This window comes from Macrotis lagotis, chromosome 5, assembly GCF_037893015.1.
Source record: "Macrotis lagotis isolate mMagLag1 chromosome 5, bilby.v1.9.chrom.fasta, whole genome shotgun sequence".
In the NCBI taxonomy this organism is placed as follows: Eukaryota; Metazoa; Chordata; class Mammalia; order Peramelemorphia; family Peramelidae; genus Macrotis; species Macrotis lagotis.
Window position 1 is genome coordinate 229,185,701 of NC_133662.1, and position 17,387 is coordinate 229,203,087.

Sequence of the window (17,387 nt, forward strand, 5' to 3'; positions counted from 1 at the left end):
AGCTCTCCCCATTACCCAGTTGGGTTGACCTAGGTTGCCATCTCCCACCATCAGCTTAATGTATGTCCAGTGAGCATGATTCATTTTAATATCATGAGCAAAACATTAGCAAGAGAAATGTTCTGACGAATTCTAAAAATCTCTTGTCAGTTGTTTGCTATTTGGGGTCATCCATCCCACATTCAATGCCATCCTTTAGCAGGGAGAATGAAGTATTGATTATGTAGATTCTTTTGTTCTCATTAAATAGCCTCCATGTTGGGAGTTCAGAAGAAACTGAATCTCAAGACCAGTTGAATCCACTCTTGGCCCTAAGGTTCTATTGCCCTGAGGATTGCTGGAAGACACCCCCCCCCCAATCTTCCTGCAGCTTTCCTCCCAGGAGTGTTGCTGAGCCCTCTATGGCCATGACTAAAATGTAGGGTCAATCCATTCACCCTCTGTCCTTAAGACAGCAGAGCCCTACCCAGCACTGTTTCTTGGTTATTTATGAGGGCGGGGGGGGGGGGGGATTTAAAAAGGGGGAAAAAAATTTAACTTTGCATTTGCTGTTGTATTTCCCAGGAGCCTGATGAACAGCACAAGAGTTTGTTGTAAGTGTCTTCTGTTACTAACTCCCTGATTACAGATCTGTCCTCCACCACAGGCTGAAGATGATGAGAAACAGCTCTGACCAACACTCCCCCTTCTGTTCTGCCCACTAGGCCTAGTGAAAGTTCCAGGACTTTTGGTTACAACCCATCCCCCTTGAAGACTGAAGGTATCAAGTGCCCGCCTAGCAAAACTAATACACATCAAACCCGGAGGCTTGTAGGACCTGCCCAAGCCAACCCTGATGTAAGTGATGCTGCCTAGCTTCGGTTTTCTTCATGATTCAGCCAGGGAAAGTATTTTTACCATCTCATAGTCTTCCTAATTTTGCAAGTTAAAGGTAGAAATAGGGTTCCTCTTTGGCTCTAGCTTCTTGCCTCACCTTATGCTGTGCTAACTTTCTTCCTGCTCTAGTATCAGCCCCTTTGTGTTTATGTCCTTTATCCCAATCCCACGCTCCATAGAACTGAGGCAGAAGAGAGGCAGAGCCTTGGGATTGGGTGTGGAACCCATATTTCCCCAACCCTAACCATTCCCGGAGAGGTACTACTCATGGTTCCTTAACCCTAATCCTTCTGCCAGGATGTTTTGACATTGTCCAGCAGCACAGAAAGTGAGGGGGAAAGTGGGACAAGCCGAAAGCCCGTGGCTGGTCAGGCTCCAGCTACAGCAGCTGACAGTGATGACATCCAGACCATCTCATCTGGCTCAGATGGTGAAGATTTTGAAGACAAGAAGAACCTGTCTGGTACTTTGGGTGAATTTAAGGGGCAGTTATTAAGGGAGTTTAAGAACTGGAGTAGGATAGAAAGCCCAGAGCCTAGTCCCCAGGCCCACCATCTCCTTGCCAGCAGTTAATGTCACATCCTCCTCCTTTTCTTATTTTGCTAATAACTCTTTCCTCCAGCAGCTATTATTGTCACATTAGTATAGTTTTACCTGGGGAAAAAATCCTATTTAAAGCTTTACTAAGCATCCCAAACTATTTCTGTCTTCAGAGTAGTGAACCCTATACCTTCAGGGAAGAACAGAGAAGGGATGATAACTGGCTTTTATATTTCAATTTGCATGGTGCTTTAAATGTATTATCTCATTTGCTTTCCATCCCAAACCTGTGAAGTCAGATTTGAGCCTAGCCCTTTCCTGGCTCTAGGTTCAGGATTTCCCTGCTGGGCTATCTCCCTCCTTTGATCTCCTCATCCCTCCACAGGCCCCATCAAACGTCAGGTGGCTGTGAAATCCACACGTGGTTTTGCTTTAAAATCAACACATGGCATTGCGATCAAGTCAACCAATATGGCATCTGCAGACAAGGGCGAGAGTGCCCCTGTTCGAAAGAACACACGCCAGTTCTATGACGGCGAGGAATCTTGCTACATCATTGATGCCAAGCTAGAAGGCAATCTGGGCCGCTATCTCAATGTGAGCATCCCTGCCCCATTCCCAAATGTCAAGTTTGGATGCTCTGAAAACATACCCATCCCAACCCTTCTCATTCTCAGACCAAATCTCACCCATCTCATTAAACCTCATTACTTAACCTTGAACTGAACTTGTCCCTTTCCTTGCCTGTAGAGGTCTTGTAGCCTAAACCATCTCAACAAGATACATCAGGCTTGGAGACCACCAGTGAGCCCTCACCTTTTGTCCCTTTCATGGAGGACATTCCCACTGTTCATTCTCCTTAATCCTGACTTCCTCCTGTTTCTACCCACAGCACAGCTGTAGTCCTAACCTGTTTGTCCAGAATGTCTTCGTTGATACCCATGACCTTCGTTTCCCCTGGGTGGCTTTCTTTGCCAGCAAGTAAGAATCCGGGGAAAAATGGAGCAATGGGATCTGGGCTTGGCGGAAGGAATGAAGACCTTCCAATTTGGGCTTTGTGTGCTGTGTCCATTCTTTGTCTCCTCTTCCTTTTTCCAGGAGGATTCGAGCTGGAACAGAGTTGACCTGGGACTACAACTATGAGGTGGGCAGTGTGGAGGGGAAGGAGCTGCTGTGCTGCTGCGGGGCCATTGAATGCCGAGGACGGCTTCTTTAAATTGCCCTGCCTCAGTCAGGATCCTCCAAGATATCTCAGACCATGTCCCTATCCAATGGACTTGATCCCTTTTCCCCTTCCTCTAGTAGACAAAAATGGGAATCCTGCAGTTTGAGGGTCCCTTCCAGTGTGGTGCTATCAGGCAGGGCCCATCCCTCCACCCCGCAGGAGATCACAGCTTGTGGACAGGGCCCTTCCATTCCTGTCTTACCTTCTTTCCTCTCTCTACTGCATTCATGTGAATATGGCAGACCTTATCTGTTCTGGAGATGTGGGGTGTTTTTCCCACTCCCATTTTGTATTCTTCCTTGAAAATCTTTTAATAAGGTCAATCTTTGTCTTTTTAGTTTGATTTTTCTTTCCCAGCTCCCTTCTCTAGACAAGGGAGTCTGATCTTTCTTGTCCATACACATCATCCTTTACTATGTCTATGTGCCAGGTGAATCTTAAGGGGGGGGGGTGGGGGGAGTGTGTGTGGAATTTTCAAGGTTAGTTGTGAAGATAAAAAAAACTGTTTTCTGTTCCCCATCACATCCCCATGTTTTCACATGTCTGTTGCCATGTTTTATTTAATCTTTAATATATTTTAATTAAAAAAACACACACACACAAACAGTACAACATTTGGTCTGTGGGTTTGAAATGGTTTGATATGGTCCTCTCTACTGAAATGTCAGTCACCCTCCTCTCCCTACAAACAGCCCAATTTGTAGTTCAGGCTTTCAAAATGAAAACCAAAACTCCAAAGTACAATAAATAAGTAAATCTCGTTGCTGCCCCACTTCAGTCAGGTTAGCCTGACAGAGAAGGAGAGTAAAAAGGGGGGGGGGGGCGCAGAGGGGAAGTCTAGACCCCAAACGGGAGGCTAGAAGGGTAACTAGAAAGGTGTGACAGAAGGGAAATATATCCTTGTACTGAAGCCCTGGTGGGGCCCTTTGGACCAAAAAAAAAAGTCAGGATCATGCTAACCCCTTGTACACTCAATTTCTAGATATCTGGTTAGAGGAAAGAAAGGATTAGGCAGCTCAGCTTTGGTCCCCAGCCATAGTCAGGAACCTGGAATAATGGGGAGGGGTCTAACTTTGGCAGAATGAGACCCAAAAAAGGGAATGGTAAGGCACAACTGTCGCTGGAGTCCCTGGTCTGAATTTATAGGAAGGAATGTGAGTTGTTCCCCTCACTTTCGAACCCAACCCTGGAGGGGGGGATCTGTCCCAGAATTGAATGACACAACAGGCAGCTTGGGGGGGGAGAAGGAAACCTCCCTTTGTAACAGACCATGACCACCAATTTCCCCCCCCCTCGCATAGACGGACAGGAGTTTGGTTTTTCAAAGGCAACTGGGTGACAAAACAGGGCAATCGGAAGGAGTGAAGGGAAAAAACTTGCCCTTTACTCCCACCCCCAGAACCTGGTGACCTCTGACTCTTCCTCCCCACACAAGGAATGTTTTCCTCTTGTGGTAAGAAGGGATGATTTCTTGGCTTTATGAAATCAGGCTGGGGGGCAGCAGGGAACCCAAGCTCAGTCATTTTTTCTGTGGTTATTGTTAAGGATAGGGTGGCCATTGGCTAGATGATGGTTCTTTGTTCCCCCAGCGGTGATAGCCTCCTCGCCCTCAGTACTCTCAGTCTCTTCTCGATCACTGCGCTCATCTTCCACCAGCTAAGAGAAAAAGAAGCCAAAGGTCAAGCTGCATAGAAACTCCTCTCTTCCCCCCTTAGGGTTTTACCAAATTTTTAAACTTCACATTTGATGTGAAGGAGGACTAAGCTCTGGTACTCAGGATGATCTTAATTCCTTTTGCTGTGAATTGTGGATCATGAAAAACTCACTGAGATGGGGGGGAGCAAATCTCTGAATTAGATACAAAATGGAGTCCTTACCTTTCCAGTTACAAATTTGTGGGCCATTCGAAGGATGAGGTAGGCCCAGAAGATGTGCAGCACTTGGAGCACACCCATCATAAAATTGAAGAAGTAATAACCAAAAAAGGCAGGATACAGTTGCAGAGGATACACCAGTGTGCAGTGCAGGATCCTGAGGGACAGAGATGGAGACTGGGGACAATGAGGTCATATAGTCTAGGGGCAAGATGGTAAGAGGAAAAACAAGTGGGGATGGGGGCTTGAGAGAGCAAGAAAAATGGGAAGACCCATTTCCTAAGCAAGCAGCATCCCTGAGCTCCCACTCACCAGAAGGGTAAGATGACTAGTCGAGTGATGATGAAGACAATGGCGAAGACAATGAAGATATTGTTGCATGTATTTTTCCATCCAGCGTAGTTAAACATCTTGGCTGACTGCATAGACACCCCCAGTCCCATGTAGCCATCATCAAGGGCCCCATTTCCCCCTCCAACATACATACATACATACATATATATGTGTGTGTGTGTATGTATGTAATAACCAGGACATTGATCCTTAACCCAACCCGATATCTATACAGGAGGCAAAAGGGGCAAAGGAGGTTTAAGATGCAGGGGAAAATGCCTGGGATCTTCGGTTAAGGGAATTCTGGGGAATCCTGACCTCTAGCAGGTAGTCAGAGGAGTCATGGAGAGCCATGATGAGTGTCCCTGCCCGGATATAGTTGGCAAACCAAGAGAAGCTGATGAGGATGATTGTGGCCACATGGTGGATCACCTGCTCTTTGAAATCCTGGGGAGGAAATTAGATGGGATGAGGACTTTGCTTTGTTCCCCAATTCTTTTTCCCAAAATCTTCTAACCCTTGTCCCTCAGGATAATAAGCTTCTTGCCTAACCCATTAAGTAGGGTTAACTAAACTAAGGCCCATAAATCCCCAAGATTTTGGGGGTTCATGAATGTGAACAGTGGAAAAGTGCATCTTCTCAAAATAATTAATTTCTTTCATAATTCTGTCTCATTCCTTTAAAGGAATTGATAGGCTTCAAAAGGAGTCCATGAAAACAATGCTAAAATAAAAGGAAGAATCTGAGATGATCTCAAATTCTTGTTTTCTTTCAGACTGAGCTAAACAGTAAAGACAAGAGCAAACTTCTAGCAGTAAACAGGAAGACCTAGTACCAGGAGAATCCCCAAAGCCATCTTTTTCAGTCAATTGACCCACCTTTCGTTTAACATCAGAAGCAATACTGAAGAGTAGAGACCAGTAGAAAGAGAGTTCGATCATGTAGTACCAATACTGGGAAGGGACTGTGGACTTAAGGAGAGAGGAAGGAAACCTGAGGTCCATCAAAACATGAATGTTCCCAAAAGTTCCAACCTGCCTCCCTACACCTTACCACAACATACTAACAATTTTCCCCAGCAAGGAGCCTTCCCAGGCCTTTAAGTTTCTCTTCTGTTTCACCCCACTACAAATCTCTCTTTGCCATGAAGATCATAGCCATTTCCCATACCTGTATGGGATAACCTTTCCATACTTCCTTCATGTCATAGAACCAAGGTTTCTGAAAAAAAAAAGTGGCAAATCAGAGAAGCTGATATATTGAAGAAGAGATAAAGTCTTGTGGCTGGTCTCCACTATGCTCAGTCTCCAACTCCTCCCTCCCACCCCTACTCACATCCACAATGACAGCCATGCCAGCAATGAAAGCAATGAGATAAAAGGTGAATCTCCAACTGGAAGAAGAAGTAAAGGTAACTCAGTGGGACCCAGACCCTAGACTCCCCAACTATATTCATGACCTTTTACCTCCTTTATCAAAGTATATAGAACATTAAAAAATAAAAATAAAGGAAAAAATATATAGAACATCACAATATCTCCAATCTGTCCTTTTCCACACCCAGTTACTCTCTCTCCCTTTCAACTATCTCTCCACCACCCTTAGCTCTGTTGCCACCTGGCCTCCCGGAATTTCTTGAGCAGGCTTGGCCGGTCTTGATTTCGGCGTCTTCGGAACCATCTCTCCACTTGGCGGCTTGAGAGTCCACTCTGCCGAGACAAGAGCTCCACCTCTGCCTGAGAGGGTTTGGGGAAAGACAAGACTTAACAGTAACTTCTTGCAAGACAACCCAAATGAACATTGATCCCCTCAGAACCTTCAACAGGCTCTCTGGCACTGACTCCCTAATTCCTTTTCTCAATTCTGAAGCCCAGTCCTCCTTTGCATTCCTTTTTCTGCATTAACCCTTTTAGCAACCAGGGGTACCAGACTCCTACCATGAAAACCTCGTCCCCAAAATTGATCCCTTTAATTTCTAGTATTGACAAGCCCCAAAATCATCATCATCATTTTAGAACTGAAAAAGATGAAAAAGTTCATATCAAGACCAAAAGATATCCAAGAAGCAAAGAGCAGAGTGAGTAAACAAGTCAAGGTCTTTTGAATGCTGCCTCATCAATTTCTTCTGCTGCCTCTATTTTCCTTCAGCCTCATAGGTTTCTTTCCTCTAGGCTCACATCAGATGTGAACTTTGCCTTCTTCCCCTGCTAAGAGCTAGCCTTCAATGAGTCCAGTGCATTTGGGATGATGAATGTCATGGCTCAGGGACCTTGTCTCTCATCCTGTATACCTGTTTGGGGTGTTTGCCATTGGTACAGTAGAAATTCTCCAGCGTTGGATTGGGGGATGCTCGAAGCCGTGTCTTCTCCTTCACATTTAGGAGGGCAGCCAATGGCGTTGCTACATAACTGGGAAAGGTTTCTGGTGTTAAGGAGACAGCTTGTCCCTTTCAACAACCCCCTATGACATCTGAGTTGGGGGGGGGTGAGAGAAGGGCCTGGGAGCTTAGAACATTATGGCCTCAGTTTCCCCAGCTCAGTGCTGAAGAGAGGTTCCTTGGCACCCCCTCTGGCCTCCTTTGTTTCCTACCACTCTGGACAAAGCAGCTAGTGTCCAACAGCAGCCTGGGGGAAGGGGGAGGAAACAAATGGCTATTGAAAGAATGGCCTAGGGGAGCTAAATCCTCAGGCAGACAATGCTGCCTTCATAGGGAGGGCAAAGTAGGGACACAGTAGGCTAGAAACAAGAGCCAGGACACCAAGGTCTAACCACTGATGATCACTAGGCTGAGACAGTCAAAGAGAGAAAGTAGGAAAGACTAGGAAGGGCAAAGGTGTAATATGCTCACATCTCAAAGAAGTATCTGATAATGAGGAAGAGCAGAGCAAGTGGCAAAGTGATATAAAGGTCAGAAGCTTTGGCATAGACTCGCCCATCACGGTCCTCCAGGTCAGCCCAGGTCAGGTTCACAGGTAGCCACAATCGCTCCCACCAGAAGTAATCATATAGAGTCTGCAACATCCTGGGGAAGCCAAAAGAGCACGAAAGGTGTCAGAAGAGGAGCCAAGGATGGGAACAGGAAAGTTATTGAAGTATTCTAAGAGAACTATGACATGAATATTTGGGTTGCAAAGGGGAGAGATTCCCCCCATAATTTGAGTTTAAAAAACTCAATAGTCTATTTTTTTGAGACTCCTGTAAATATTAACTTTAGGATCTGGATTTCCCTTTTGTACCCCAGTTTAGAGGGAGACAAGCTCTGGTTTGCTTCAATCTATCTGCTGGCTAATAATTAAGATTCCACCAGCTGCTAAACTGACTGAGGAGAGAACTTTCCTTCTACCCCTCCTTCCATTTTTGTCCACTACTAAACCAACCCTAACTAAGGAGGTCTCTCTGAGGGTAGGGAAAAGAGGCTTCCAGAACTAAAGAAATTTCTTCTCTTCCTTATGGTCCACTAATGGAATGGGAAACGAACAAGAAAAAGGGACTAGAGAGAGGAACGACTGATTAAACAGAAGGTGGGGATAGTTGGTGAGGTTAAGAGCTAACCCATTAGACTCTGGGCTAGAGGTCAAACTCTACACTTGTAGTGACTGGACACATGACCCCAGACCACCTAGATCCTCACTCACCCAAGCAATCTAACAGATTGACTCCGTGCAAGGCCTGGGGGGGGGGGGGGGGGGAAGGTGAGGAAATAGAACAGTGTGGCAAGTCCCAAAGTTTAGAAGGATTAAGAACTGCATCATGTTAGAACTTGTCCAGAAAGAATACCAAGTTGGGGGCAGGAAACACCTACAGCCATAGCTTCTTAAATCCTAAGGAAAGATTGTTATATTGATATGATTAACTAATACCCTCAACTACCAACAGCTCCTAGGAGGCTGAAAGGGAGAATGGGCTACAATGAGTGTTTGGAGAAAAGGAGGGACAGGGTGATCTGGAGACACAGGAAATATTCTCCATTGGGAGTTCTCCATTTGCCTCATAGGAGGCAAACAGTGGTTTTAGGGTAAAACCTGACCACCCCACAAAGCTAGGACCCAAGGTTTAAGAAAATGAGCAAGCAACAAAATGGCCCTATCAAATTATTATATAATGATGGTAGAGAAATGACTAGGCCACTGTTTTCCAGGCTCTTCATTCCAGTCTCCATTCCATGCTCAGGAGGGGTCACTGAGAAAGAACTGTGCCCCTCCCCCTCCCAGGCTCCCAGAATGTTTTGGCAAGAAAAAAATGGTTTTTTCCTCTCCAATGAGGACTTTGGGGAGACAGTTCTTCACTGTGATCGAGATACCAAATAGTGCCAAGGGAAAAGACTACATTTCAGATATAACTCAGCCTATCCCCTCTTCCTCCTCCTCTTTCCCCCATCCCCCTCCTGGAACTTGCGAAATCACAACTCTGCCAGTCATGGGCAAATACTCGTAGTACAAGGACTTTACCCTCTTGTATTCACTACTTCCCCTCCTTGAACATTGCCTTCATAAGTCAGAGGTCACAGAAACTAAAGAAATTTAGGGTCTAGAGACACAATGAAGTTTTCACCTTTAGGGCACTATTTCCCTTACCCTACCCCCATCTCTGAGGGATCAAATATCAGTTTTGAATTGGAAATGAAACCTTTTGAAATGAGAACAAAATTATCTACAGTGAAATTTCAATCTCAATCCCCTCCTTCACTCCTCCCCAAATAAAAGCAAAGTGGGAAGTAAAGGGTGAAGATGATGATAATGATAAAGTTTGTTCTGGAAATGGGTATACCTGAAGAGAAAGAAAGGCTAAAATAAGATGCTTAATAACAATACCACCATAGGGTGAAGAGTTGGGATACCAATCCTACCTGGATAAATCCAAACCCTCAACTATTCTCCCACCAACACCCTTTTTCTTCCTTTCTTTCTTTAGGTTTTTGCAAGGCAAATGGAGTTAAATGGTTTGCCTGAGGCCACACAGCTAGGTAATTATTAAGTGTCGGAGGCTGGATTAGAAATCTGGTACTCCTGACTCCAGGGCTGGTGCTCTATCCACTGCCCCACCTAGCCGGCTGACCCCCCCCCCCCTTTCTTTCCTCTTGTCTACTCTCTGGAACTGGGGTTAGAGATATAGTGCTACCAAATGAGCTTTATATTGAGACAAGGTTGTTTCCTCTCATAGAATGAATATAAAACCTCTCATATAACAGTACTAGGAGATGCTTTATCCATTCACATAGTAGATGTGAGAAAGATGGGCAGGGGAAAATTTCACTTGTTTTAACCCTGTTTGGAGAGTTGTGAGAATTGTGAGAGTTAAATGCTTCAAGATTCTGGCAAAGGTCCTGAAGAGTGTGGTAGGAAACCATCTCCTTTCCTTTGCCTCTTTCTGGCTCCAGGAGGCCAGGTACATCTTGTTCCTGGATGGGGTTGGGGTTAGGAGGGAGGGTTTAAAGGAGTCGGATGTTAGCAAGGGAAGGAGTAAGAGTAACCAACAATGCTGTCTCCCCTCCTCCAGCCCTCTTCCAGGATCAAGGTAAAGTGTATGTTGCCTAATGATTGGCATAATGAAGAATGGCATTCTCTTGCCTAGGTTTCAGACTTTCTCTAACCACAGCCTTCCCAATCTGCCTTCCCCCACTCTCCATTAGCAGCAGCTCCCTTAGTCCCTCAGCCTGCCTAGCAGAAGGAGGCAGGATTAGAAGGAAGGGAGGGAGGGAAAGCAGGTAAAAGGAACGGGTCTGCACAGCTCTACTCAAATTCTGGTTCCTGGAAAACTTTTTTGCTTCTGTCCCCTTCTCCAATGAGTGTTTTAGAACCCATGAACCAAGTGAAAAGAGCCAAACTAAGAACCTAGAGCAAAAACAACATGTGCTGGCTCCATGGATCGGCTCGGCAGATTCGGTCCTGGACTCTCATTTCCACACCTCTCCTCACCTTACTCTACACAAACCTTTCCATTCTTAAACACAAGGATACGTGCACATACAGACACAAAGAGAAACGATTCTCCTTCCTCTGGAAACACAGACACCACTTTCTGAGGCAAAGGCTGGAGAACTGCCAGGATAGCAGAGATTTCCTAGGGATTCAGTTACAAGGAACTTGAGCTGGGAGCTGCCCAGCCCATCCCTTACCTCTTCTCATTCTGACTCTAACCCTCCTCGAAACCCATGGGGGGGGGGGGGTGTAAGGATGGGATGGAGGTTCGGAGAGCTGGAGTTAGGGACAGAAATTTATGGGCCAAAAGGCCTGGGAAAGGGGATAGCAGTTACAGGTTTTAGCCTGCTGTTTTCTTTGCAGGGTAGCGATGAGATCAGGGGGCCAGAAAAACCATGGAAGGGTTGTTCTTGTAACCGTCTTTATTTTATTTTCTAAGTTATCAGGCAACCTATGGGAGAATCACTGTGGGAAAAGGTTAGCAGAGTAAAGATGGGGGTAGAGTCAAGGCTCCAGGGTACTATGTCAACATTCTTCCTCCTTTCCTCCCTCCCCCAAATCAGGTCAGATCACTGGGACATAGAAACAGTCAGAAGGGGCCCTCAGGTCTAATTTAAGATCACCTGACCTGAAACACAGCTAGGTCCCCTTACCTAGGAGCCCAGCACCCAAACACAACAGGCCCGGGCTGAGTAAAACAGATAAGATTGCAAACCTGGGGGGCAGGGATTGGTTGACAGCTCAGAAAGGCAGAGGAACTTGGGAAAAGAATGGGAAGACAAAGGAAACTCTTTTCTAGATTTCTCAGAGAAAGTAAACAAATTGCAAGGAAGAAGAGGGTAGAAGAGAAGAGGAAAAGTGAAGTCCTTCTTGGAACAAGACTCCCCATTCTCAAGAGGATGAAATCCTAAAGGATTCTGAGTGACAGACTGGGAGCATAGTTATACACATAAAAGCCAACAGTAAGCACCTATGTCCTTGACCCACCCCCCCCAAAATACAATGGCACTGAAGTTTCCTATGCACCACATACACGCCCACTAGGGACAGCTCCCCAATAGGCCTAGTGGAAATGAGAAGCAGCCCCTGCCTGGCAAAGCCCTTTCCAATCTGATTCCTAGAAGGGGACCCTCAGAGAGAAGCCAGGTTCCAAAGATCTTTTGTCGAGAACGTCCAGAACCAAGTTAGAACTTTTGGGGCCAAGGGTACAAACGCCTCAAGCTAAAACTTAAGAAGGTTGCTTGGAAGAAGGGAGTAAAAGCCCCCAATTGGACCAGCTACTCGAGCCAAACACCTGTGATTAACCCACTAGTCAAATTGCCGTTGCCACTTCTGTAATTAGTAGCCTGCAGTAAAGAGAACCAGCTCAACCAGCCCCCCCCCCCCAGCCTCCACACACCCACACCCCATAACGGTGCAGGAGTGGCAGCCCCGGAGGAGCCAGGGCTCCGCTCCGAACCACTCCTTCCCGGTTCCCGTTAAGCAGATGAGGGCGGCTAGGCTCCCCGGGGTGGTCGTGCCAGGCAAGCCTGTGCCCTCTCTGGCGGCACATGGGGTGAGGCGCAGCCCCAGTCCGTCCCCACCCGGGAGGGCACCCTGGCAGCTCGGGGCAGCCTTCCGTAAACAGTCGCAGCATTCTTTTTCTTTCTTTTGCCTCGCCTCGCGTCTCCAGCCCGAGGGGCAGGCCCGCACCCTCCAGCGGTCCCCCCGGGCCAGGCTGCCCTCCCGGGCCAGGCTGCCCTCCCGGGCCAGGCTGCCCCCCCCGGGCCAGGCTGCCCCCCCGGGCCAGGCTGCCCTCCCGGGCCAGGCTGCTCCCCCAAGCCAGGCTGCCCCCCCCCGGGCCAGGCTGCCCCCCCAAGCCAGGCTGCCCCCCCCGGGCCAGGCTGACCCCCCCGGGCCAGGCTGCCCCCCCCAAGCCAGGCTGCCCCCCCGGGCCAGGCTGCCCTCCCGGGACCTGTTGCCCAGGAGTGGGAGCAATCGGCAGGCCCGGCGCGGAAGGGCAGGCAGAGCCCGGGAGGAGCTGAGCCTTTGGGGCACGTTCGCGGGCCCCGCCTGGGCGGGAGCCCGGAGCCCGGGGGCCCCCCGCCAGGCCCGGCTCGGGCCTCTCCCTTCCCTTCCCCCCGGGCTCCGGCCGCCATGAGCAGGGCAGGCAGAGGCCTGGGACGCGGCCCCTCGGAGGCCCGGGGCCGGCCGGCGGGGCGCAGGCGGAGGCCGAGCCGGGCCGGGGCGCCCCTCCGGCCGGACCCGGCTGGCCCCGCTTTTCCCGCCCCTCCACCCCTCCCGGGCCCCAGGAGCTCACTCGGCAGCGTCCGCGGTGGCCGGGCCGTCCTCCGCTCTCCCCTCCGAAGCCCTCCCTTCCTCCCCCACCTCCGGCCTCCACAGGGCTCGCCTGTTCTCCTCCCCCTTCCGCCCGCCCGCTCCCTCCTCCCGCCGCCGGCCGAGTCCGAACCCCAGCCCGAGCGCCCGCCAGCGGAGCGCAGCACCGGGAGGAGCCCAGGCCGGAGCCGCCGGGCCGCAGGGGGCTGGGAGGGGGACTGGGCCGGGCCGGGCGGGGCGGGGCGGGGGGCTGCCACAAACCTTAGCAATCAATGGCCGAGCGGCGGATCGAGCCCCCGCCCGCCGCCGCCGGGCCGGGGCCCAACTGGGGGGTCGTAAACAGATTCCTCCCCGGGCCCCCCCCCCCCCCCCCAGCCCAGCCGAGCCCCCCAGGTGGAGACACGCGCGAGCCTGGACTTGGGGGAGACGTGGCTTTGTCACTTAAACGCCAAGCGCCCCGGACGGGGCTGGGTGGCTCCCCCAAAGGGGGCTGTTTTCTGACCGCAAAGATGGCCCAAATGTTGGCCTTGGGGCAAGTCCGGTCCTCGGGGGGCTGACGGTCCAACTTGTCTCCGAGGCGCCCAAAACTATTTTGTCGATTAGACTGAATAATAAAAATAGGCGACGAGGGCACCCTGGCCTATTCATTGCCTTTACCTTAGCTACACATGTATGGCCACATGGATTCAGCCCACTTGCCTCAGTCTCCAATTCCTCCGGCTGCTGATTTCAGTGCTTTTCCTAACTGATCTTCCCTGTGGGGCTTGAGGCAAAAGAGAGGGTATAATGACTGACTGTTGCTTCTCCACACTTTAATGGGGGAGTACCTGAATCTCGGGTGTACCCCCAAGACACTGAGTGAGATGCAAATGGATGCGGTGGATAGAGCACAGCCCTGGAGTCCGGAGAACCTGAGTGCAAATAATTACCCAGCTGTGTGGCCTCGCGCAAGCCACTTAGCCCATTGTCTTGCAAAAACCTAAAAAAAAGAAAGCAATGCAAATAAAGCTGGTGGACATCTTCTCCACCCGCCAAGTCTTTAACATCCTTCATCTCCGATGCCTCTTGTCTGACAATATCAGTCATCAGCACTAACCCCTCTGCAGAAAATATTACTGATGGTCTGAGGCTTACAAATAGAGGGAGAAAGGAACACGAGGGACTGACAAATTTCCCACCCATTAATTTATTAACCTTTCATTAGAGGCGCTCCAGCCTGAGTTGGAACCTTCATTCTCCTACCCTTTTACATCATCTGCACTTCTTGTCTGACACATCCTTTCCTCTCTGCAGACAATATTACTAATGGTCTGAGGCTTACAAATAGAGGGAAAAAGGAGTGAGAGAGATCATCAAATTTCTCTTCAATTAACTTATTATTAGAGGGGTCCCAGCCTAAGTTTGAACGCTCATATTCCCACCTTTAGAGATTAGTTTCTAAATCGAGTATCCCAGATGTCCTTCTTTTCTCTGCTTCCCCTGTTCTAGAATTTATTTTCTGCCTCCTTCTTAACAGAACCTGTTCATAAGCCTCCCTGGCCAACACCAGGATCCCAGGATCCTCTAACATAGCTAATTGATTAATTAATGTTTGCCTTTCATTTTCGAAGAAGATGACAACATCATGGAAGTGAGGCCATGACTAGCACATGAGTTGGATCTGAGTGAGGGGCTGCTGTGCTAAGTTGCCAATCTCACTTTCTCCTCCAGAGCCATTTGGGTCTAGTGGCCAGGTATGAATCAGAATGACTGGACATGGCCCTGGATATGAGACTATGAGGGTTAAGTGACTTACCCAAGGTCATACAGCTAGTAAGCATCAAAGGTATCTCAGGTTGGATTCAAACTCCTGCCCTGCTGACTCCGACTCCAGTTCTCCTGACTCTAAAACCAGTGTTCTATCCACTGCACCCCTTAACTTCCCAGGCCCTTTTCCAATGTTACTTCTAGTTTCCCCATCTCTGTTGTGTCTACACAAACTGGATTTTCTTGGAGAGTCATGAGAAAGCTTTAAGAAGAGAAATAATAAATTTCAGCTGAAGGGATATCCATTTACAGACCATATGCCCAAGTTTTTGGTCTGAAACAAGTGAGATATATAATATATATATAATATATATATTATATATATATAAAATATATTATATATATATATAAAATTAACTCTACCCTCTTCTTCTAATTCTTTATTTTTTTCCCTCTCCTTTTCTCTCTAGTTTCCCCCGCTCCAGGACCTAGATGTTCTACTCCCTATACTTTTCCAGCCTGCTCGATTCCCCCTTTGCTTTGCATTCATTCTCACCCCTCAAGTTGGATCCCATCATATTCAACTGTTCCTCTTTACCCTTCCAGTGTTCAAATCTCACTACTACTTTTCTCCTGTCTGCCACCCTTCCTTCCAGGCCTCCCTCAGAGCCAGTTGTATTTGGAGGAGGAGGTGACATGTAGTCAGTCACCGGTCATTCCATTTTCCCTGTGGTACATGTTACTTCCAAATCTCTATACCAACAACTTTTCTTGGGGTGGTGTGTGTGTGTGTGTGTGTGTGTATCTGTATGTGTCTGTGTGAGTGTCTGTGTGTCTATGTATGTGTCTGTGAGTCTGTGTGTTCTCAGACAGTAGAACTACCTAGAGGGAGAGTTCAGCCCAGGGCCTGAAAAATAAAGATAAGAATTATATCCCCATGCTGCCAATCTAGGAGAGAAGCAGGCATCTGTCCTGGAGGAGGAGAAAGTAAGCCCCCCAGCTAGAATTTGGGTGATGTCACCAGCTTTATCCTTATCCTTATCCCTATGATCCCATCCCATATTCTTGGGAGTGTTAGCCCCACTGCTTTCTTTGCTCATCCCCTCCTTCACCCAGGCCCGTTCTGGGCTGGTGTGGCCACACCCACCATGCCCCTGTGACAAATAAAGTGACTCACTTCCTTTTCACAGGCCTCCTACTGGGTCAGGGAGGTGAAGGTGCCTAAGGCTACCAACAGTGCCTGTAGTTCCTGGGCCTTAGGAGTACAGGCAGACTTCCAGGATAGTTCAGGAGTTAGAATACTGTAGATAGATCTTTTTTCCAGGTTAGGGACACACATTCCAACATAGAAAGGAAAGTAAGAAAGAGAAACAGTGGCCAGTAGAATTTCAATAGAGGAATAAGGAGTGAAATAGTTTGAAGATAAATTTTTAAAATTTATTTTCATTTAGTATTTTTTCCTCAATTGCACATAAAAAACCCAATTTTTTAACATTTTTTTTAAAACTCAGAGTTCCAAATTCTCTCTTTTCTTCCCTTCCCCTCCTACTCCCTCTCTCTCATTGAGAAGGTAAGCAGTTGAAATAGTTTGAAGGGAAAAATCAATGAGACCCCTGAGTCAGAGGTTATTGGGTAGAACTGGTCCAAAGTCTGAAAGATCACTGAAGGGAAAAGGAGCAACGTTGGGAAATAAACAGGACAAATTAGTAACAAGAGATTAGACTGACTCATCTATTTTATTTCTCCTGCCCAAGTTGAGCTGTCCTGCTATCCCATTCAAACTGATGTTAGCATAGAAAAGGAAGGGGAGGAAAGCAAGAATCCTTATCCCTCTCATAAACTTTTGTTTGGACTCTCACCAACTTATGGCAGCAAAGGACTATGTCCAAGGAGGGAGAAGCAAAGGCTTCTACAGCCCTACTACTCCCCGGGATCCAGAGCTATAGCCCAAGGGGAATGGCTGAAGTGGAGGGAAAATCAGTAGGGGAAAAATGAGAAAGGGATGTTGGGGGAAGAGGAGAATGGTATGGCTATATTTTGCATCCTCTACAAAATCATGAGGTCTTTGAAGATCCCAACTGCTAGTGCCTCTCCCCCAAAAAAATAATTGCCTTGCATTTATTTTTTCTACTCTTATCTATTAAGTATTATACATATACTCATATATATGTATATATATACATATATGTATATATATATGTATATATATATATGTATGTATGCTTACAAACTGTCTCTCCCAAACTAATGGAAATTCCTTGAGGGTGGGGACAATTTCATTGTTTTGTTTTTGTATCCCTACCACATAGTAGACAATTAATAAATACTTATTGATGACTGAATGAAGCTAGGTTCTCTACATTGTGCCTATGATTTAGCAGTGGAAAATTCAAGAAGTAAAAACCAATCCCTTTGGTGTCATGAACTGGTTTGAACTGTAGAGTAAGACCACTTCCTAGGGGCAAGAGAAAAACCTTCTACTACCAGGATATTTATCCTCTTTCTTTTCCATCTTTGCCCCTCTCCTATCAATGACCTTTCAGGCCTGGAGCCAATTC

At 47.7% G+C, this 17,387-nt stretch overlaps 2 protein-coding genes across 6 annotated transcripts in view; one reads left to right on the plus strand and one right to left on the minus strand.

Annotated features, from left to right (window-relative positions):
- The window catches only part of SETDB1 (SET domain bifurcated histone lysine methyltransferase 1), a 26,313-nt gene extending 22,915 nt beyond the window's left edge, over positions 1 to 3,398 (plus strand). For 3 of the 5 annotated variants that reach the window (XM_074188758.1, XM_074188762.1, XM_074188759.1), the window contains exons 17-22: positions 565 to 593; positions 705 to 837; positions 1,174 to 1,339; positions 1,802 to 2,013; positions 2,309 to 2,397; positions 2,515 to 3,397. In XM_074188758.1, the coding sequence (XP_074044859.1) occupies positions 565 to 593; positions 705 to 837; positions 1,174 to 1,339; positions 1,802 to 2,013; positions 2,309 to 2,397; positions 2,515 to 2,632 (747 nt within the window). In that variant the 3' untranslated portion in view covers positions 2,633 to 3,397. Of the gene's footprint in view, positions 1 to 564; positions 594 to 704; positions 838 to 1,173; positions 1,340 to 1,801; positions 2,014 to 2,308; positions 2,398 to 2,514 lie in introns of all 5 variants that reach the window. The other 2 variants (XM_074188760.1, XM_074188761.1) reach the window with 2 other exon arrangements.
- Positions 3,188 to 13,136, minus strand: CERS2 (ceramide synthase 2). The gene is made up of 11 exons (XM_074188764.1): positions 13,067 to 13,136; positions 7,698 to 7,871; positions 7,140 to 7,257; positions 6,467 to 6,585; positions 6,185 to 6,242; positions 6,020 to 6,070; positions 5,728 to 5,820; positions 5,167 to 5,295; positions 4,828 to 4,934; positions 4,519 to 4,672; positions 3,188 to 4,297 (listed from the first exon to the last, which is right to left on the minus strand). The coding sequence occupies exons 2-11, from the start codon at positions 7,868 to 7,870 to the stop codon at positions 4,157 to 4,159; spliced, it is 1,143 nt and encodes a 380-aa protein (XP_074044865.1). The 5' UTR covers position 7,871; positions 13,067 to 13,136; the 3' UTR covers positions 3,188 to 4,156.
- Between the last annotated feature and the right edge of the window lie 4,251 nt (positions 13,137 to 17,387).